Source organism: Neomonachus schauinslandi, chromosome 4, assembly GCF_002201575.2.
Source record: "Neomonachus schauinslandi chromosome 4, ASM220157v2, whole genome shotgun sequence".
NCBI classification, from domain to species: domain Eukaryota; kingdom Metazoa; phylum Chordata; class Mammalia; order Carnivora; family Phocidae; genus Neomonachus; species Neomonachus schauinslandi.
Genome location: NC_058406.1, coordinates 78,619,568 through 78,642,566, shown reverse-complemented (window position 1 = coordinate 78,642,566; position 22,999 = coordinate 78,619,568). Strand labels below are relative to the sequence as shown.

Genomic DNA, 22,999 nt, shown 5'->3' with positions numbered 1-22,999 from the left:
ATGATCCTGGAGTCCCTGGATCGAGTCCCGCATCGGGCTCCCTGCTCGGCGGGGAGTCTGCTTCTCCCTCTGACCCTCCTCCCTCTCATGCTCTCTGTCTCTCATTCTCTCTCTCTCAAATTAAAAAAAAAAAAAAAATCTTAAAAAAAAAAAGAAAATGAACAAAGGAAAATGAGACAGCAAACACGGACTAGTCTCTTTTAAGAACACTGAATTTTTAGGAAAAAAAAGATAAGGTGGTAACTAGTCATGACAAGCTGCACTTGCAAGTGGACTTAGATGAGAACCAGCCCCCAGGGAGACGAGGGTGGCCCACAGTTTGAGCTGCCCAGCATACATATAATGTGTAACATGAACAGCTGGAATAGCAGAGCGCTCTGCATGTTAGGCTGGTCAAGTTCTCCCAAAGTTCAGAACTACTCTTGGATATGGTGGTTGCATTCTATAGTCATGGGGTCTTGGGGCCTCCAGAGACAGTGCCTCCACCTACCTCCAGTCTCATAGTCAGAAACTGTCACTTCTACGCAAGATAGATAGCTTGCTCACTGGAGAATCAAGGATCCAAGCTGGGTGTGGAATTGAAGGACCCAAAACACCTCGGCACAGCTGGAGTTTGGGCAAACCCCCCCCCTTTAGAATATCAATGGAGGGGGGGCAATACATCAGTAAATATGAATGGACAAAAGGGATACGAATCAGCAATAGTAAAACAAACTTTGGGCACTTTTGTTTGGCAGATTAAACTGAAAATATGACTCCCTGCTATCCCAAACCCCCATAAAAAGAGACCCAGAGTTGACAAATTCTAATTAAAGTTGGTGCTGTTTCTTTAAAGTGGCAGAGAAAGTAGCAATCTCTGTTCTGATACTATAAGGCCAAAATTCTTTTAAGAAAAGGAATATTTCATGGAGAAAGGATTGGATTGGATTGTCTCTGAGGAAAATAATTGTGTTGTAATGTGTGCTTATATTTTAGATAGCATAGAGATCACCGTGGTGGGAAGAAACAACTATTGGGAGATTCACCTTCACCCTTAGTCATGAGACTTAAGCCCATTATCCTCTGGAGTCCCAAATGACTGAGGGAAATAAAAAAAAAGAATGCTCATTCAGATGAAGTCTGGCACTGAGATATGGGAAAAGAAACTAAGGGATAAAACATCCTTTGGTGGGAAGTGGTTGAATATTTCTGAAGGATGAGAGGGGCCACTAGACTGAGAGACTAAGAAGAAATGCAACAAAATGGGGAAAAGGCATCTGAAAGTTCCCTTCTTGGGTGGTTTGTTAGGTCTTTTCAGAAAGTTATTGCAGAGCTATATGGTGGTGGTTGACAGGGAAAATTGGCTAAGATAGAGCAAACCTAATGTATCCCATTTATTTGCAAGTTTTATCAGAGGAAGGCTCTGTTGTTTCCTTTTGTAGGAGCAAGTCAGGTCAGCACAAATTCAACCAAGCTCTTAAACACTCAGACACTCTTTGGGTTGGTATTATAGAGGTATCCTTTATGCATAAGACAGTGTCATTCTAGGGCAAGGCCTGTGTCAGTCAATACCTATTCTGTAGTGTTGAGAGGGCCACGCTTCCTCTGTATGCTGAGAGGAACCTCCATATGTTAGGAGTCCACCAAGAATCGGCTGCCTGGCTACCTGCTCAGATGGCCACCTCTCAACACTTGAAATAGAACTTTGCTCCATGCTCACCAGAAGGCTTCATGAAACAGCCCAGTTGCATAAAAATAGATTGGGAATGGAAAAACACTCTGGCAAAAGCATAAAGGTGTGGTTGAAGACTGGAGTGCCGTTTTCATGTGGTTGGGCTGGTAGTTTAAAGGAGTTATGCTGACTGATGGAGGGTTTTATTGATTTTGCTTTTATTTTTTAATGGGGGAGACTTGAGCATTATAGGCTAAGGATAAAGACACGGCAAGAGTCAGTGGTTAGAGACTCAGGAAAGAGGGGACATAATTGATGGAGGACACTGACCATAAGAGGTTTTGTTTAGTGTATAGCACCTATTTAGAAAGGAAAATTTAGAGATTCTTTTAAATTTCTAAGTTAAGACGCAGGCATTCCACAGTTTCCTAGGTAAATATTCATCAAGTATTACAAAGTGATAAGACTTTCTCAGGTTCATTTAAGTTGTCTTTTAACTTACTCCAAAACAAATATAACCAGCAAAGATCCCACTGGAGTACTGGTGTGGAGAAGGGAAGCTTAAGTTTGGGAAACAGCTAAGTCATTTGAGATTTCTATCAAAAACTGTTGTTGGTAAATTAACAAGCCTGTTTGTAACAAATTGAGAAGGGATTCACAATAAAGAGGGCACCTAATGTTGATGAAAGATGAACAGGCTATTAAATAAAGCTTGCAGAAGCTGATAAGAAACCAGGTTAGGGCGCCTGGGTGGCTCAGTTGTTGAGCATCTGCCTTCAGCTCAGGTCATGATCCCAGGGTCCTGGGATCGAGCCCCGCATCGGGCTCCCTGCTCGGCGGGAAGCCTGCTTCTCCCTTTCCCACTCCCCCTGCTTGTGTCCCCTCTCTCGCTGTGTCTCTCTCTGTCAAATAAATAAATAAAATCTTTAAAAAAAAAAAAAAGAAACCAGGTTAAAGGGCACAGCAAGAGTTATTTACCTGCTGTGGTGAAATGTAGTCATATACTATTTACACAACACTTGCAGGAGAAAATAACACTAACCTTTAAGTAGCACATCTGTATATTTCATTCTTATCCTCTTCTTAAGGTATGATGTTTTCTGCAGTAAGTACCTTCCCTAGGTAACATCACCATATTCCTGAGGCCACTAGATGGCCACAGTACATCCACAGGAAGTCCAATCAAAGCAGCAGTAGTGATGAGTTAGCGCGGTAAAGCCTCAACTTCCTCACCTACAAGATGGGGATAATAATAGTACTTAAGTTCATAGGAGGCTGTGAGAGGTGGTTGAGAAAGTTTATGAATGTCTACTGAATGGTAGTCTGCATGTTTTATCACACATGTGAATTTCACAGGAACAATATATAGTCAGAGAAGAGAGAAGGTATAATCTGTGTGCTTCTACCACGGACAAAGAGTTCTGTGGCAGCAAAAAAGGATTTGGGAAAGACAGGGTAGAAAGCGCAGGTGTACAGTGAGGAAAAGACAGACCTGATAGGTGTGCCAGGCAGAGGCTCTGCAGGGAGGGAGGGTTGGGATGAGAAGAAAATAAATTTGCAAGACTTCAAAGACAAGCAGTGTTTAGTGCAGAAATAGAATTGTTTCTGATTTTATTTATACGTCTAAAACTGAAAATATGGTAACTGAAAATTAAAGGAGCCATTATTGTTGTGGTTGTCATTAATGAACAGTATGACGTGGCGTGATACTTACCGTGATAGTCTGGGAATGTATTTTTAAATAAGATTTTACTGTCTTGCTAAATTTGGAACTGATAAGGCATTTTGTGTGTGTAGAGGGCTGGAGCTGAATTTATAAACATATCTGGAAAGATATACCTGCGATAAATGAGCATAAAGTAAGAGAATAAAATTAATATGTCTAGTTAATTTCACTGCAAATTTATCTTAAACAAGGCAGGAATCAAGAGTTATTATATACAGAGAGAAAGACAGACAGACAAACAGACATGCCTATTTAATCTAGTATCCTTTTGGAATGCGCTTGGAGAAGAAGCTAGAAAACAGAAAAGCAATTCTTAACTGGAATATGAAAAACCCACTTTTTTTTTTTTTTTTTTTTTGGTAGGCTTTACACCCAACATGGAGCTTGAACTCACAACACCCTAGATCAAGAGTCATGTGCTCTACCGACTGAGCCAGGCAAGTGCCCCTGAAAAGGTCACTTTTTAAAAAATCCTTTGCCTCCTATTTAGCTCTAATTTTATAAAGGAGAAGTCAGTCATAGTAAAGTAGATTTCTATCTTTCTTTCCTTAATATATAGCATAACAGGGGTGCCTGGGTGGCTCAGTCATTTAGCATCTGCCTTCGGCTCAGGTCATGATCCCAAGGTCCTGGGATCAAGTCCCACATCGGGCTCCCTGCTCAGCCAGGAGCCTGCTTCTCCCTCTGCAACTCTCCCTGCTTGTGCACGTGCTCTCTCTCATTCTCTCTCTGTGTCAAATAAATAAACAAAATCTTTAAAAAAAATAATATATAGCATAACAGCTGATATAAATATATGATAAATTCTTTTAATGATACCATGGAAGGGAAGAGTATGAGCTTTTTGGAATCCTGACTGCCAATTCCTGGCTTTCTGACCCAGAGCAAATGACCTCTCTGTACCTTAGTATCTTCATTTGTAAAATGGGATCATTATAATGCCTACCTCATTAGAGTTATTGTGAGAATTAGTTAATTCACGTTTTCAGTGCCTGGCATAGAGTAAGCGCACAGTAAATGCCAATTAAATATTAACAATGGCCTTAGCCTTCAAGGGTTAGCATTCAAGGAATCCTAGCAAGTGGCTTCATCCAGGAAAAGGTTGCAACTTAAACATACATTAGTATATTTGACAAGGAAAAAAAGTCTTGTCTATGGATTTGGATTGTACTGGGACAATTTTTGTCACCTATCCTACCACACCTTCCAGAAGATCTTTAATGGTAAGGCATACAACCATCAGTCCTGGTGGCCACAGCTCTGTCTATGGCCCAGACTAAGAACTCCCTTCTAGCTTTACCTTGTCACGGGCACACATAATGCTGACCAAAGTGGTGTTCTTGGCTCTTGCAGAAGAGCTTCAGTCTTTATCTGTACTTTACCACCTTCATTAGGACTGAAGATTGTTGACCTCTGCTGAGGAGGGGCCTACATGCCAGGGTCCCTAGTGGCCCATACTCCAAAGCAGCCCATGAAAGCATGGGTTGGGTGGCTTTTCTCTAGGAGGCCCTGTTAAGAGGTATGCAGTTCACATAGTCAGGCTCATTGTTGAGTCACTGCTTGGGTATTAACTGTTACTGCCTTACCACTGTATCCCAGTACCTAGCCCAGTGAGCTGCACATATTAGGTACTCATAGAACTGAACTGAAATGAATTGAGAGCCTGCCCTCATCCCTATTTACTCCAAGCCCCAGAAGCCTCCCAGATTAGCTATTATCATCCTGATTCTTATCTCCATGGTTACTTTTAAATTCCCCCAATCTGACCCAACTCCCATTCCTCACCACCCTTCAAACCTTTCACGGCATACTTTGGACCTCCTAATCTGTCACCTGCAAACCTCCCTTATATCTTCAACTTCTTTTTGAATGACTTCTCCACTTCCCTGTAGAAGCTGAAGACTTGCTCCTCAATATGTCTCTCAAATGGAGGCCATTTGTTTCTCACACCCCACAGAAGGTGGGGAAACTCTTGATCCACATCACTGCTTCCAAACCATTTCTCCTTCTTTTAAAAACTCTAGCTCCTTTGAAGTTCCTGTCATGCAGTTGTACCACCCCAACAGGATATAGATGGCACACTTATATTAAGTTGAGGATGATTTAATAAAGGGATGATTTACAGAGGTGCGAATGAGGGAAGGAAGGCACGAAGGATAGTGCAGTCACTGAGGGCTAGTAACAGTGGAACTTTCACCACCCCTTGGCCTGGAGGAATGAGGAAAGGGAGCTCTGGGGCCCAGGACAGAGAGGTATAGAAGCCATGTTGAAGAGCAGAGTCCTCCCCCTCCCCCCCATTCAGGGACACAGCCTCCCTACATCAGATCTGCTGAGGCTCCCCATTGGCCAAACCCAACCAGATCCAGACAGCAAGGAAACTGCTGATTGAATCCATAGGTTTCAGCTCCCATGGCTGGGTGGGGTGGGGAAGAGTGAATCTTGAGGGACAAATGGAAGATATCCTGCTTATACCCAAAGTTCTTTTTGGTTGCTATCATCTTCCAAACTTTTACTTTTTGAAAACTTGAGCTCATCTTCCTCTCCACCCCTTAGTGACTTTGGCATTCATGTGGTGGCCCCTGCATCTTTTTGATCCATTCTTAGAGTGACACCTTAAAAACTACTATCAGTAATAACACAATATTGACTTCAAGCATCCCACCCTCTGACCACCACCTCTTATCTCTACAGTTCACTGGCTCTAGTTCTTTCATTGCAATTTTTCAACCTTCTTTAGGCTTCCAATCCCCTGACTTTACACTCTGCCACTATTTCCACTCTCCTACCTTTACCCTCCTGTCTTCACTTCCCACTATGCCCAGAGAAAGTTCCATGGACCTTGCTCCCTTAAGAATCTTACCTTGCTAATGTATTCACCTGTCAAAAATCTAACTTTGGTTAAAGCCAACTATCTGCCTTTTCCAGTGGGGAAAAAGACATAAAATTATGCTGAATGGTTTCTCTCTAAATCTGTTATCACATGCTTCAAATGGGCATTCCAAACTGCCCAGAAATCCTACGCCGATCCTGGTGATATGCCAATTACTTTTCAAGATGATTATTTCCTAACTTCTTTCTCCTCAAGCCTCTCACACTCTGTACCCCATATCCCTACACCCTCCCCTCATCTATTCACCACCAATTCTGTAAACCTCCCAGCACCTGCATTATATCCCTGCCTTATATCCTGTTACCATGGGATAAGGGTCCCTCCTCCTATCAAAGCCCAACCCCTCCACTTGTGTTTACATTCCAACCCTCATCTTTTGAAGAACTTTGTTCCTACTTTCTCATTCCCTTTCTCTCCTGTATCAATTTTCCTCCACTGGATCATTTTAAAATTCAAATTAATATGTCCAGTAACTCCCATCTTAAAAAATAAGTTTCCTCAATTCCAAATTCTCCTTCATTTCTCATCTAATTTCTCCATTCCCCTTCAAAGAAAAACTTGAAATAATTGTCTATAGACACTGCTTTTCTTCATCTCCCATTCTCTCTTCTGCCCATTTCCAACTGCCTTCTACAACCACCATTCCATGGAAATGCTGCTCTCACTTAACTCCTCAGTGATGAATTTGTTTTCAAGTCATCTGATCCCAACTATGAACAGCATGTGACATAGCTGACCACACTCCCATTCTTGAATCATTTTCCTCTCTTGGTTTTTGTGGCCACCACTCTTTCCTGATTTTCCTTCTACCTCCCTGGCTTGCCCTTCTCTATCTTCCTTGCTGGCTAAATCTCCCTTACTAGACCGCTAAATGTTAATGACCCCATATTCTTCTCAATCCTGAGCTGTCCAATAGAGTAGCCACTAGCCACGTGTGTCTATTTAAATTTAAAATAATTTAAATGAAGTAAAATTAAGATATAGTTCCTCAATCGCACTACCCACATTTCAAGTGCTCAATAGACACATGTAGATAGTGAGCAACATGGCCATAAAACCTTCACATTGTTGCAGAAAGTTCTATTGCACGGGATTGACCTAGACTCCTCCCTAGGTGATCTCACCCAGTCTCGTGGCTTTCAGTACCATGTATATGCTGACTTCTAAATTCATAACTCTAGCTCTGACCCAAGCTTCAGATTTGTACATGAAACTACCTATTTGACATAATCACTTAGATGTCTAACAGGCTAGTCAAACTAACATCCAAAACAGAACACTTCATTTTCATCCTCTCCTCCCCTGTGTCTACCCACAAAAGCTTGTTTCTCTTCCTGTCCATCTATTCTTAGCAAATGACACCATCCAACCAGTTTTGAAGCCAAAACTCTAGGAGCCATCTTGATCCCCAATATCTAATCCATCAATGAGTCTTAACAACTCTATCCATAAAATGTATCTCAAATCTTCTTTCCAAACCCTCTTCTCTCTCCACTATCATCTTTCTAGTCTAAGTTTCTTGTCTGGGCTATTGTCCTATTCATACGAGATCTCCTGTACCTAAATCTAGCACATAGCAGGTGCTCATTAAATATGTTGAATAAATGAACAAGCACAATCCTACTGAATAGTGCAAAATAATTTTAACTTTTTTAATATTCATGAATAATAGATATCTGCCATAAAAGCTTAGAAAATAGATTTAAGAAGATAATAAAAATCACTTCCCAGACAGATTACTTACAATTGGCTATGGCTCAATATCATTACTCATTTTGTCAATTATTAATACATTTTTCATGCTCTCACAGCACTATAATTTACTTCCATGCATTTGTAATCTGTGTTGTCAGTGCAATTTAATCCCCAAGAGAAATTTTAGTTGCCGCTTCTTGTCACTCAGCCTTGCCTTTCCTGATTAATCCAGTACAGCTTCTTGACCTCTGATTACCTACACATTTTGTGCCTGTCACAGACCAGTAGACATTTTGTTAGGAGTTCCCAACTTTGTTCCTGTCCCAGCCTGCCACCTAGCTCCTCTCTGCACTCAACTTCCTTGTCAGAAACACTGAACGGTTTGACCCTGGCCTTAATTCAAAATAACTCTACCAATAATTCTAAACAATGTCTGCTCCTCCTCCCTCTTTGATTCACTGCATTTACTGGCAGCCCTAAATGTTTGATCAGCCCCATTCATTCAGCTGCATGCCAATGCGATCAAGCGGGTATTTCCTACAGATACAAGTAATTATTGAAGTGAGGCGATGGGGTAAAGGAGAATGTAAGAGTGTCTTCCGAGACCTGCAGTCTAGTAATTATTAATATGCTTGCCATCGGGCGCCTGGGTGGCTCAGTTGTTTAAGCGACTGCTTTCGGCTCAGGTCATGATCCTGGAGTCCCTGGATCGAGTCCCGCATCGGGCTCCCTGCTCGGCAGGGAGCCTGCTTCTCCCTCTGACCCTCCCCCCTCTCATGTGCTGTCTCTCTCTCATTCTCTCTGTCTCAAATAAATAAATAAAATCTTTAAAAAAAAAAAATATGCTTGCCATCTGCATTGCCTGTGTCAGGTTACAAAGCCATCTGGGACACAATATTTTCACAGCAATCCAAACACTATTATTTGCCTAAGCAACAATCATCTCTCCTCTACCCTCCTCCAACTTCCTTCTCCAAGAGACCTTTGTGGTCAGTACCCACCCTCCACCAAATAACCAGATACAACAGCGAGCTGTATGCCATGCTCCACCCTACCCCAGCCAGCTTTGAGGTCTCATTCCTTTTATGAATAAGTAAGTGATATAAATATAGCCAGAGAGTGTGAAAGAAAGTCTGTGAGGGGTTCGGGGAAAAAGTTTCCTCACCCTTAAAAAGAAAGACCCAATGACAAGATAATGTCCTTTTTTGGCTCCGGAAATGTCCTCATCTGGATGTAATTTCTGAGACGCTAACATCTTCTTTGAAGTATGAGGGGAGAGTTTTAGGTTGAAGCCATTGCTGGGAATGGCAGAGTGGGCAGATGAAAGAAAACTACATCCTTTGTAATATACTTAAGTTGTTTTTTATACTGTGCCAGAGGCCCTATCCCTGGACTTTGAACTATGTATTTATAAGCCCAGGGGATTCTGATTTCATCAAAATCTGAGGCACTGAATTCTATGCCCACAACTATAAACTTCCTCCACCACTTCCTAGCTACGAAATCTTAGGCAAACTATATTACTTTTATAGAATCTGTGTCTTTGTCCTTAAAGAGGGAAATAATATTCACCTTTTGGCCTTATTGTGAGGATGTAGGGTTAAGACGATTTGAATGGGAGACTGAATATGGGAAGCGCTATGAGATCCATTAACCAGAAAATGACGCTACGTCCCTAAATGCTTCCCAAACTTGACTGCTGATAGAAACTGACACATTGGTTAAATAACCTGATCCCAGGCCTCTCCTGAGAGACTGCATTTTAAAAGACACATTCTAGGCTCTAGGCAAGTGTGATAATCAAGTAAGTCTGAACTTAGCAAAGGAATACACAATGTAATACTCCTATGCCAGAGTTAGGATTTCTGGTTTCTAAATCTAGATCTGCCACTATTTCAAGTGAGCAAGTTGTTTCATCTTTCAGGACCTGTTTATTCATCTATATACTTGCGCTGCCAAACCTACAGTCTGTACGGGACTGACGGCAAATTACACTTGGGGTGAGGGGACTTCTGTAATCTCAGTATTTTTATATTGCTGCAATGTGGATTACACAGGCAACAGAATATAAGCAAAACTGGGATTAGGGGAGGTGTTGGCTTTGTAGTAAAATTAACTGAATATTAATTGTAGGACGCTGCCTTCTCTATCCTGCTACCTTGAGTCACTGAGCTTCCACTCCTCTCAGGATCATGGCATAATTGGAGGTGATCACCCTCGGCCACTCTGATCGCACAGATCTGTGAAAATGCCTAGAAAAGTTAAAAACACGAGTGTCGGGAAAGAGATTGATGAGGGCCCTAAATTTACTTTTTTGTATTAAGGTAACTTTTACTGGCAAGCACAGTACTGTCTTCATGTTGCAACAGAAACTTTTCCCTTGGCATTTAAAAAGGAAGGAAAGAAAAGGGAAAGAGAAAGAAAAGGAAAAAAGGAAGGAAGGAAGGAAGGAAGGAAGGAAGAAAAAAGGCGATGTATGCTATTGGCCTCAGGTGGAATTCACAAAGTTAGTGGCGCGGGAACACCTCCTAACTTGGGAGCTCCGGAGCCTTTGGGGTGCACAGGTGGCCTGACCTCGTCACGGGTGGAAATCACACTTCTCCTGCGTTTAACTTGCCGAATTTCAGTTTATGCTTGGGAGGCAGCCGCATGGAATCCGGTAGGGAAGCCACCAAAGTCCCCAGAGCCAGCACTTCCGCACTCCCGCCCTGAACTTCTCCTAGCGCAGACAAGCCCCGCCCACCAAGAGGCTCGACACGCCCCGTTTGCGTCTCCGCAGAGCCCGTACTTCTTGAACTTTGACTGCTTCCGAGCGGCGGCGCGGGGGATAATACGCATGCGTCGTTTCTTTGCATGGCTAGCGTCCTTATCCTAGCGGCGGCGGGAGCTGCGGTGGCCGCGCTGCTGGCACTGCGGCTGTGGGTAGTGCTCCATTCTCAGGTCCTGGTGCCCCGTCAGTCTCTCAGTATCTTGGTGGTGGCTGGGTCCGGTAAGTATTGAGGCGGTGACTGTCGAGCCTGGGTCGGTCACTACAAACCCCAGAGTACACCGCGACTCTCTCCTCTAGTCTCCTTAGTACTTTTTGGAGCATTGCATGCTGAGATTTGTAGTTTCTTTGTGTTAACCGGAACCGGTCAGCCCAGGGGCGAAATTCTGGTTTGCTGACGCGGCCCAAGCATCTTTTAAGGACAAATGAGTAACTTACACTTGTCTGTAATTAAGCTTCCACGTAGCGTATATTATTCTAACAAATTATTATTAAGCAGAGAGGACGCAGAAGCCTTATGATGCTAACTTACAATTTTCCTGATTAAAAATAGCTGTTTTGCATCATTAATCTAGGCATTTTGTATTTAGTTTAGGAATCACGAATACTAGATGATAAATGAGGCAAAGTGAATTGTCACATTTATAAATATACAGATCCATGAGGTTAGAAACAATTATCTACTGACCATAGAACAATACACATTTCAGAATATTGTGTCAGCATATGAACAACAAGCTGCCCTATCAGGTAATACAATTTAACAGAGTCTACCAGCTCTGCGGGCCCTCACAATAGGTTCTGACAGACATAGATATACTGTGTACACTTAGAAATGCTAGGAGATTGTATCCAGTTAGAATAATATTTACAGTATGAGCAAATGTTCTAAACTGATGTTCAAGTATAACTCATTACTTTTTTCAGTTAACATATGTTGAGCCTTTGGGGAATCCAGGCACTATGCTAAGCTCTGGAAATAACAAAACTGACTACTACTACTACTTGCCACAGAATGGTGACTAGGTAGTTAAGCAGTGTGAAAGGTACAAGGATATAGCAGTGAATGAAAAGGAGATTATAGAAAAACTAACAGAAAACAAAAAACAAAACAAAATGTGTACTTGTTATAATCTGGGAAGTATAGGCTGCTATGGCAGTCTTCAGGAAGGGCGCCGTTTTATCTGAACTTGAGACAGGAAAATTCTTGGAACAAGTGATGTCTAAACTGAGACTTGAAAGATGACCAGGAAAGAACCAAAGAGGCTTTGAGGACTGGGAAGGTGTGAAAAGAAGTTGATAGCACTTGGAATGGCCAGAGGTGGGAGGGCACTGTTGCTTTGAGTTCCATGTGGCGCGGTAAGCCCAGTGCAGATCCCAAAGGGCGCGTAAACCATGCTCTATAAAGCTATTATTGGCACTACTCCACTGCTTTATACCATGTAGGGGTTAGGACCACAGGCCCTAGATTGACATAATCCTGGAGTTGAATCACATCTTTGCCACTTACTGACCTGGTGATCTTGGGCAAATTAATTAACCTCACTGAACTTTCTGTTTCCACCTTGAAAAATATGGGATGAGAAGAGGAGAGATTAAATGTAATATTAAAAGTGTTTAGCAAAGTGCTTGGCATATAATAAGCATTTAATAAATGGTGACTGTTGTTAGTCCTGGTAGCAAAGGATCTTTTAAAATACTTTTGAGTGGAGAGTGACCCAATTAAATATAAACTTTTTACAAAGATCATCCAGCCAGCATTGTCAAGAGAATGTTTTGACAAAGACTGAGGTAGGGAAACAAGTAGGAACTTGCGGTTTGAAAGCGGGGGATGAAGGAAGGAAAGGCTCAGGAATGATGTCCAGGTTTCTGTCTTGAACAAATAGATGAATGGATGTTAGAGCCATTCACTTGACAGTATTAGATTTGGTGGACTGGGAACCAAAATTAAGATTGAGAATTAGTCTGGCAAGTGGTGCCTTTGTCATTCAAACCATTCAGGGTAGGGAGAGGTCAAGGACCTCAAAGAATCTTCCAAGTCAAAGGAAGACTTGTAATCAGACAAATAGTTTAAAATTCATGGCCAGAATTTTGGAGGAGGGGGAAGGCATTTTTCAGTGTTTACCGTGAATACCAAAAAATGTCTAATCTTTAGATTACATAAAATATGATTAATCAACCACATATTTTCAAAGAACATCAATTAAAATTACTACTTTTCTTTGAAATATCATATGATTTCCTTAGGCAAATTTTAGATTTAAAACCAAATGCTCATCTACCCATTCATTCAATTATAGGAGTGCCTACTGTTTTCAAGGCACTGAAGATCAGCAGTAACAAAATGAACAGAAGTCCCTGCCATCATCGTGCTTACCTTCTAGTGGAGCAAGGGTTAGGGGAGACAAAAACAAAAGAAATAAATAGACTGCATATTAAATTATATGGTGATAAATATTATGAGGTAGGGGAAGGAGGTTGCATTTTAGACAGAATTGTAAGGAAAAGCTCCCGGGGGAGATGACAGATACCCAACAACAGCAAGGAGGCCAGAGTGGCTGGAATAGACTTAAGCCAGGTAGAAGCGGAAGAGGTCTATGAGGTAACAAAGTAAGGGGTCAAATTATAAGATGCCTTTTATTGCATGTGAAAAGGGAAGCCACTGGAGGGTTTTGAGCAGAGGTAAATTGATCAACTCTCTCTAACAGGATCACACTGGATGCTGTGTTGAGAATAGACTGATGTAGACACTTGAATGGACAAGCGGAGCTGGGGGAGCAGACCAAGAAATCGTGGTCATAATTGATGTGAGGGTGATGTGGCTTGGAACAGGGTAATAGCAAAGGAGATGCCGGGGGGGGGGAGCGGGGGGGAGATTGGATTCTGGATATATTTTAAGTAAAACTGAGAAGATTTTGTTCCCAAAGAATATATCTTAATAAAAGAGTAAAATGGAAGACAAAGCCCATCATTTTAATGACTTTATTCCGTGGCAAGGTTAAATCTTTAAAGAATGTATTCAGTAAATGTTTCCTTTTAAAAAAAAGAGAAGACTGTTAAAGCAGGTATAATGAAGTTTAAATTTCAGTGGGAATGTGGATATTATCCTTTTTATCCTTAATTGGTCCAGCTGTGAAAACAAGTACCTACTTTGCAAACCACATTTTCTCAAGGCTAAAAACAAAAACACCAAAATGAGTATAAATCAGATGTGTAAATTACATGCCCCAGACAAGAAGATGGGTGACAAGTTATAAAGTATGATTCTAATTCCTCCTCACACATAATCTATGCCAATTTTATTTCTATATCTAATTCCTTCTGGAACCTAGAGAGTAATCCTTCCTTTTCTACTATAAGAAAATATGTGCATTGGCAGAAACCACATGCTTAATTTGTTTGATTATCCTTCTATATGTTCACTATATTACTACTGAAAGCGCTTTCTAACAACAGTTGTTGGTGGGGGAGAGTTTAGTAGATAGGAGGGACACTGTGACCAGAGGCAAGGAGGAGGTAACAAATAAGATGAATACAAAGAATGTTAAGGACATCAACCTGGCTGAGGCTGAGAGAGTATGAAGTGAAACGAAATGGGTATGATAGGGCTCAGAGAAGTTTGATTGCTTTGCTTTAAATGCTATATAGTTAACATGAGAGGTTGATATTCTTTGGTGTTTTTTTTTTCCCATGGAGGAAACCTCAGTGTACACAGTCGATTTTTAAATTCATAGTTTTGAAATTAGAAGTATTAAAATTTTGGAGATTGTACAGTTTCAAAAATTGAACAGTTTTTTGGTGAAGCTGGTAAATATTTGACGACCTGTAGTATGCTGAGACCTCTCTCAGGAGCTGGGGTTACAGTGCTGAACAGTAGTCTTCCTTAGGAAGCCCCAAGTCCTGCGGCTCAGTGCTCATGCCTCATTGACATTACTTCTCAGCACAGAAACCTTCAGTGACCCAGTGACCGTCTTTCCATTTTCCAGGCTACTTTCCTGATCGGATTTCACCCTCCTTCACAGTGTTCCCACCATTCCCTGAACACACATCTCAGCTCTTGCCATCTCATGTCCTAATAATCCCACTCTTGGCCAGTGGCCTCCCTATTCTTATCTGTCCATTAGCTTTACCTTTCAAGTCCTCTCAGCCTTTACCAGGGATCTCCCTTCCTCTTACAGGGTTGGTCTTTCATAACCATTTGCTTGCCTCACCTCTGCCCCCATTTAAGTTTTTCATGCTGTCTTGCATGACTCTTTAAATGTCTGTGTGTCTTTCCCCTTTTCACCAGGCTTCTTGATAACAGGAGTTGTGTCTTATACTTCTTTGTGTCTTCCTTAACACCTACTGCTAGTGCCAATTTTAGTTTTATAAAGTTATCATCCTCTTCCCCCATATAAAAGTAGTATTTATTCAAGGGCATAGATTATTGTTTCCAAATGCTCCTTTCACCTATTGAGAAATACATAAAACATAACATTAGTATAACACAGTCAAATAGATATGGCCATTGGGGGTTTCTTTTTTTTAAGTTTTTATTTAAATTCCAGTTAGTTAACACAGTGTAATATTAGTTTCAGGTATACAATGTAGTGATTGAACACTATACCATACAACACCAGGTGCTCATGACAACAAGTGCACTCCTTAATCCCCATCACCTATTTCCCCCATCCCCTCACCCACCTCCCCTCTGGTAACCACACTGTGGGTGTCTTAATCTTAGGCCTTCCAATATTTTTTCCAGGTGGGCACACCACTGAGATCCTGAGGCTGCTTGAGAACCTGTCCAATGCTTACTCTCCTAGACATTATATCATTGCTGATACTGATGAAATGAGTGCCCATAAAATAAATTCTTTTGAACTAAATCGAGCTGATAGAGACCCCAGTACCATGGTAAGTGATCATTTATATTTCTAAGAAAGTTAAAAGTTGAATATTGAGTTGAATTATCTCTGGAAACAATCTCGTGGCACCTCAGTGCCCTGCCCACACAGGGCAGTCAAATGTTTATTGCTGGTGAAATATATTTCCTCTACTACCAAAAGATAAGAATTTCTTTAAACTACATCTTCAAGTGGCAGTTTAGTTTCTTATATTCTCTTTTATTCTTTTAAATAGGGGAAATTGTGTTTCAATTAATTCCAGCTAGGAAAATTTAAACTTACATAAAGCATCTGGTTCATGTGCTTATTGGCTCTTCACTAAAGTTCTTTATCAATGTATTGCATTTCTTGTTGATGTATCTATGACTACTTCTTATTCTTCAAATTGTATTTGAATCTGCCTTTAAAATTAACTTCTCTATCTCTGGTTGCTCACTTCAGTTTAGCATTTTAGTCAGAATTAGGGGTAAAAGAACAAAAGTGAAATGACTTCTTTATCAAGGAAGGAAACTAGAGCTGTCCCTTGGGTAGATTGTCTCCATCCATCCCTCCCTCTGGTACCTGCCCAGCCAAGGAGTGGCAACAGGTAGTTCAGGAGTGGAAGCTGACCCAGCTCAGGCTACTCAGTGTTTCCCTGGGCTTTTTGGACTTGGGGATCCAGAAAATGGAGGCAGTCTTTCTTTGGGGACAAACTCTGTAAAAGATAAAATTTGGGAGCTCCTGGCAGTCATGTTTTCACCTGCCAGGTAAAGATAGACTACAGTTGGAGAAAAGAATGATGTTAATACACAGGAAGAGTAAAATGAGGAACCAGGTGGTAAGACCTGCCTTCAGGAACTCCAGAGGTCTGGCTGCATCCGTGTGGGAAATTCAGATCCACTAATACCGCCACTCTCCCACTCCCCCTCATTTCCTCTCTCACTTCCTCACCTCACCCCACCTCCACACCTTTTAAAAGCCTATTTCAATTGAGTTGTGGTCAACTGTGTAAACGTGATCCCTGACTACAACACTGTTAGAATGTGTTCTTGGAGATTCCATGTCAAACAGGATCAGAATCTGGCTGTTGTTATTCAGCCAGAACAAAATGCTGTGGTATGTTTTCTCTGTGTGGGGGGGGTAAGCCAAATGTTTCATTTCTGTTTTGGGAATCTTATGGCCTCTGAAACAAAGTACCACACACTGGGTGACTAAGGGCAGAAATGTATTCTCTCACAGTTCCAGAGGCTAGAAATCTGAAATCAAGGATTCGACTGGGCCACATTCTCTCTGAAGACCCTAGGGGAGAATTCTTCCTTGCCTCTTACTAGCTGCTGATGGTTGCCAACACTCCTTGGCATTCCTTGGCTTATAGCAGCATCATTTTAATCTCTGCCTCCATTGTCATAGGGCCATTCCTGTGTCTCTGTCTTCACATTCCCTTCTCATAAAGACACCAGTCATTGGATATAGGGCCCAGACACATTCAGTATGACCTCATCTTAACTTGATTCCACCTACAAGACCTTTTTCCAAATAAGGTCACACTGACAGATTCCAGATAGACAGGAATTTTGGGGGGACACTATTCATCCCTGTGTGTGTAACTGATCCTTTTAATAATGTGCAAGACAGATAATACCATACTTATTTTACAAATGAGAAAATGGAGACCCAGAAGTATAAATAAGGTCCACCTGATATGTGGCACTTACCTAAACATGTCTTCTCCAAAACTTTTTCTGCATAGGCCACTCTGCCTCTTCTGTGCATTCTTTTCCAATTCAATAAACTAAGTAAAAAAGAATGCTTTGGGGATTATTCAAGGCATCAGAGACTAAAAATGTCATTGAATCTCTTATCTTAGAGGGTATATTAGAATTGGTGGAGAATTTGGAGAATACAGTGGTGACTTTTTACACAAGTGGAATATAGTATTATAATTTAGCAGTTGTAAAGACTACTTAAAAAATATAAAAGTTGAATAATTACAAATTGTTATTGTTTTCAACATAAGGAACAGGTATCTTTTTACCCAATTATTAGCATATATATTCTTCTTTCTGAAGTTGCATCCAATTAGAGGCTACAGTTTTAATTTAGCATACATATTGAATATTTGCTGAATTTCGTGGTTTAATGGAACATTTGGAAGATTGTTATATACAGGAAGATTGTGGGTTGGTTTTTTTGAGAGGGGGAGGGGCAGAGGGAAAGAGAATCTTTTTTTTTTTTTTTAAAGATTTTATTTATTTATTTGACACAGAGAGACACAGTGAGAAAGGGAACACAAGCAGGGGGAGTGGGAGAGGGAGAGGGAGAAGCAGGCTTCCCGCTGAGCAGGGAGCCCGATGCTGGGCTCGATCCCAGGACCCTGGGATCATGATCTGAGCCGAAGGCAGACTTAATGACTGAGCCACCCAGGCGCCCTGGAAGAGAGAGAATCTTAAGCAGCCTCCATGCTCAGCGTGGACTTGATCTCAGGGCTTGATCTCAGGACTCTGAGATCATGACCTGAGCCAAAATCAAGAGTTGGACACTTAACCAACTGAGCCACGCAGGGGCCCCTACAGGAAGATTGTTATAGACACTTTAGAACCCTGTAAGTTGGGTGTCATTCACTTTATTTTATTTATTTTTTAATTGAAGTTTATCTGACACACAATGTTACACTAGTTTCAGGTGTACAGCATAGTGATATGACAACTCTGTGCATTATGCTGTGCTCACCACAAGTATAGCTCCCATCTGTAACCAGACAACACTATTACAGTATCCTTGACTGTATTCCCTGTGCCGGAACTTTTGATTCCTGTGACGTATATATTCCATAACTGGAAGCCTTACCTTCCATTCCCCTTCACCCATTTTGCCCATCCCTCACGCTCTCTCTGGCAGCCACCAGTTCTCTGCTTTTATGGGTCTGTTTATGCTTTGTTCGTTTGTTTGTTTCTTTTGCTTTTTAGATTCCATTATAAGTGAGATCATATGGTCTTTGTCTTTCTCTGTCTGACATATTTTACTTAACATAATGCCCTCTAGGTCCATACAAGGTTTGATTCACTTTAATCCAAAAGCCAAAGATTTTGAATTTTTAAAGTGCCATTATTTTGTCTTCCTCTCAAAGTGGTACCACCAGTGTAGGACTAAGCATCTCTCTTAGACTACTTTCTTCCATCAGTTAATTTACTGCTGGGGCAATGCGACCCTTTTTAGAGAAAAAATACTACCTCATTCCTAAAAGGATCTCTACTCATGAATCTGAAGCTGGGAAGAGTTTCTGCAGAGATGCAGAGAGAGCCGTCGAGGGTGGTAGCATGAGTTGTCGTTTCTGCTGGCTACACCATATGCTACACTTGGGGGAGAGGCCAGGTGGAGAGACACCTTCCCACCAAGCTTTGCTCAAGGGAGGAATCCACTTACTCTTCTCTTTTTTTCACTATAGCTTAGGGGAGTTGTACCTGCAGCCCCCTAGACAGCTATCCATTATACCTCCCATGGAGCTCACAAGACTGGGGAGAAGGAGTCTCGTTGAAGAAATTGGTAGTGATCAATACGTTTGCCGGCAGAGCCCTTATTAGCCAAGAATATTGAACAATCTAGATCTTAATGTCTAGTGCAGTAGCTACCAGCACTGGCTCAACACTATTTATTGAATACTCCTTTTTTCACTGATCTGCAATGCTACCACTGTTATATCAAGTTTCTGTGTATGTAAAGATCTGTATGTGAGCTTTCCTCTTTGTTGACTGGTTTGTTTGTCTATTCCTAATATCAAGCTCCCGTAGTCTTACTCTTCAGAAGTATCTTAGGGGTTCTTTCTTTTTTCCCATGGGTTTCTGAGTTAGCTTTGGCAAGTTCACAAAGAAACATGTTAAAATTTTTATTTGAATTGAATCAATGCATCAGTTTGAGGAGAACTTAAATCTATATAATGGTATCTTCCTATCCAGGGACATTGTCTGTCTCTGCATTATTTAGGTTTCCTTTAATGCTTTTCAGTAACATTTCTAATTTTCTTCACGAGAGACTTGTATATTTTTTGTTGTTTTTATTCTGTGTACCTTGTATTGTCTTATTGTTGTAAGTGATATACCTTTTAATGGGATTTCCTGTGTTACAGTATAGAGAAATATAATTGATTTGAGTATAGTGAGCTTATAAGAATCACTTTGCCACATTCTAATTAATTCCAGTAATTTGTACACTTTTATGCTATCTACAAAGATAATATCATCTGCAAATAGTAACAATTATGATTCTTTCTAATCTTTCCACCTTTTATTTCTTTTTCTCATTTTGTTTTTAGAACTTCCGGAACAGTAACTAATAGAAGCAGTATAGTGGTCATCTTTATAGTCTTTATGATTTTAAAAATTTGCCAGGAGTTTAATTTTAAATCGTATTTGGTTGTTGATTTTTATCAAATGTCTTTTCTTTATCTCAGATGATCATATTGTTTTTTCCATTTTATCTATTTTCGTGGGCAGTTACAAGGTATGAATTGTTGTTGAATTCTTGGAATAAACCTAGTTTGTGCATAGTGAGTTTCATTTTAACGCATTGCTGGATTTTGTTTGCAAGTATATTGTTTAGGAATTATTGTATTAATGTTCATGCATGAGATTGCCCTGTACTTTTCCTTTCTTGTGCTGTTCTTTAGTTTTGGTATCAAGGTTACACTAATCTGATCATGTGAGTATACAGCGTCTTATTTTGGGAAGGAATTTGTATAAATATGGAGTTACTTTTTAAATTTTATAGAACTTGTTTATAAAAATATCTGGCCCTGTTGTGTTCTTTTTATTATGGTTATAGACTTTTCAGGCTTCCTGTTTGTTCTTAAGTCAATTTTGCTGAGATATTTTTCTAGGAATATATCTATTTTTTATGAGTTTACAAATGTGTTGGCATAAATATTTTCATAACATTCTCTTGCCCTTTTGTAATCTATGCTATAGTGTTCACATCGTTTATCTTTGTCCATCTCTTTATTTTTACCTTTTGGTGGTTGTTGTGTTTTAGGTGTATCTTTTTTTTTTTTTAAAGATTTTATTTATTTATTTGAGAGAGAGAGAATGAGAGAGAGAGCACATGAGAGGGGGGAGGGTCAGAGGGAGAAGCAGACTCTCTGCCGAGCAGGGAGCCTGATGCGGGACTCGATCCAGGGACTCCAGGATCATGACCTGAGCCGAAGGCAGTCGCTTAACCAACTGAGCCACCCAGGCGCCCTAGGTGTATCTTTTTTTAAATGACATGTAACACAATTTTTAAAATTCAAAACCAAGAATCATTGTCTTTTAACTAGCATGTTTGTTACATGCACATTTATTGTGATTATTAATGTATTAGATTTGTTTCTACTATTTTATTTGGCTCTTTTTACTGACCATCATTTTCTTTGAATCTTTTTATCCTCCTTTTCTGTCTTCTGCTTGGATTAAGTGAGCTTTCTTTATCCTCCCTTTTTCCCTTCTCCTGGAATGGAAAATATTCTATTCTCAAAGATGTTATTCTGAAATTGTCTACATGGTTACCTGACTTAAAGTCAAAAACTTAATATCTCCATCCTCCTCCTGAAAAACAAGGCTTTTAGAATATTTTAACTGTAAACACCTCTTCCCATCTTACATATTATTGTTTTGGTTCTACTTTGTTTTTATACCACCCAAATTACTTATTACTATTATTGTTTTACACAGTCAGTGCTTATTTAGATTTATTTTCTTTGCTTATTCTTGCTATTCCTTTTGGATCCAGTGTCTTTCTACCAGAGTATATCTTTTATTCTTCCATGGAAGGTCTATAAGTGATTTATTTTTTCCATGTTTTTTGTTTGCCTGAGAATATGTGTTGGTTTTGACCTTCCTTTGATTGCATTCTACATTTAGAATTCTAGGTTGAATTTTTTTCCTTCATAAATGTATATTTAGCATTCATTCATTTATTTAACAAATACTTACTGAATACTTTCTGAATGTTAGTGATATAGTAGTGAATAAAACATGTAAGAATCTCTGCCCTGATGGTGCTTACATTCCAATGGGAAGACAATAAACAAGATAATCAAGTAAAATGTATAATGCATTAGTGTTAAATGCTAAGGAGAAAACTAAAGCCAGGGAAGGGAATACAGAATATTGGGGGGGGGGGGTGGATAAAGGGAGGCTGCAATTTTAGGCAAAATGGCCAGAAAAGTGACATTTGAACAAATACCTGAGAGGGAAGTGAAAGTATAAAGCCATCTGGGGAAAGAGAATTCTTGGAGAGGAAACAATAACTGCAAAGAAGACCCTGAGGTGGGGCTGTACCTGGCATGTTTTTGAAATAACAGAAGTCAAATTGACCAAAGCAAAGTAAGGGAGGAAGAGCTGAGTACATTATGAGCCCATAGAAGTTAGGGTGAGGATGTTGAGATCAGATTTTTTTTTTTAAGATTTTATTTATTTATTTGTCAGAGAGAGAGAGAGAGAGAGCACAAGCAGGGGGAGCGGCAGGCAGAGGGAGAAGCAGGCCCCACGCTGACAAGGAGCCAGATGCGGGACTCAATCCCAGGACCCTGGGATTATTACCTGAGCTGAAGACAGACGCTTAACCACCTGAGCCATCCAGGCCTCCCGAGATCAGACTTTTTTTAAGACGTTGTGATCCATTTTTAGTCTTAGATTTTTTTCCCCCTTGTGTGAAATGGGGAGCCATTGGGAGGTTTTAGGTAGAGGAGTGATATGATCTGATTTTTATTTATTTATTTTTTACTTTTTCTTTAACTGAAGTATAGTTGACATACAATGTTATATTAGTTTCAGGTGTACAGCATAACAATTTGATGAGTTTATACATTAGGCTATGCTCACCCAAAGTGTAGCTACCATCTGTCACCATAAAACACAATTGCAATGCCATTAACTATATTCCCTATGTTGTACCTTTTACTCCTGTGGTTTATTCATTCCATAACTGAAAGCCTGTACCCCCGCTTCATCCCTTTTGCCTATCCTAGCTGCTTTCCCTCTGGCAACCATTAGTTTGTTCTCTGTGTTTATGGGTCTGTTCCTGCTTTTTGTTTGTTCATTTGTTTTGTTTTTTAGATTGTACATATAAGTGAAATCGTATGGTATTTGTCTTTCTCTGTCTGACTTACTTCACTTAACATAATACTCTTTAGGTCCATCCCTCTTATCACAAATGGTAAGATTTTATCCTTTTTTATGGCTGATATTCCATTGTATGTATATGTATATACATATGTATATACCATATCATCTTATCCATTCATCTGTCAGTGAACACTGGGTTGCTTCCATATCTTGGCTATTGTAAATAATGCTGATTGTAAATAATGCTGCAGTAAACATGGGGTGTGTATATCTTTTCAAATTAGTGTTTTTGTTTTCTTGGATAAATA

General features: G+C 40.3%; 2 protein-coding genes across 2 annotated transcripts in view; one reads left to right on the top strand and one right to left on the bottom strand.

The window, feature by feature from the left end:
• Nucleotides 1-10,650, bottom strand: part of LOC110580308 (TLC domain-containing protein 4-like) — a 103,342-nt gene extending 92,692 nt beyond the window's left edge. Inside the window, exons 1-2 of the mRNA XM_021689971.2 lie at nt 10,537-10,650; nt 2,694-2,884 (exon numbers count right to left, since the gene is read on the bottom strand). The gene's annotated coding sequence lies outside the window, so the exon portion shown is untranslated. The remainder of the gene's footprint in view (nt 1-2,693; nt 2,885-10,536) is intronic.
• A 140-nt stretch (nt 10,651-10,790) lies between these two features.
• Nucleotides 10,791-22,999, top strand: part of ALG14 (ALG14 UDP-N-acetylglucosaminyltransferase subunit) — a 100,135-nt gene continuing 87,926 nt past the window's right edge. The window contains exons 1-2 of the mRNA XM_021690235.1: nt 10,791-10,951; nt 15,474-15,625. Of these exons, the coding sequence (XP_021545910.1) occupies nt 10,816-10,951; nt 15,474-15,625 (288 nt within the window). The 5' untranslated portion in view covers nt 10,791-10,815. The remainder of the gene's footprint in view (nt 10,952-15,473; nt 15,626-22,999) is intronic.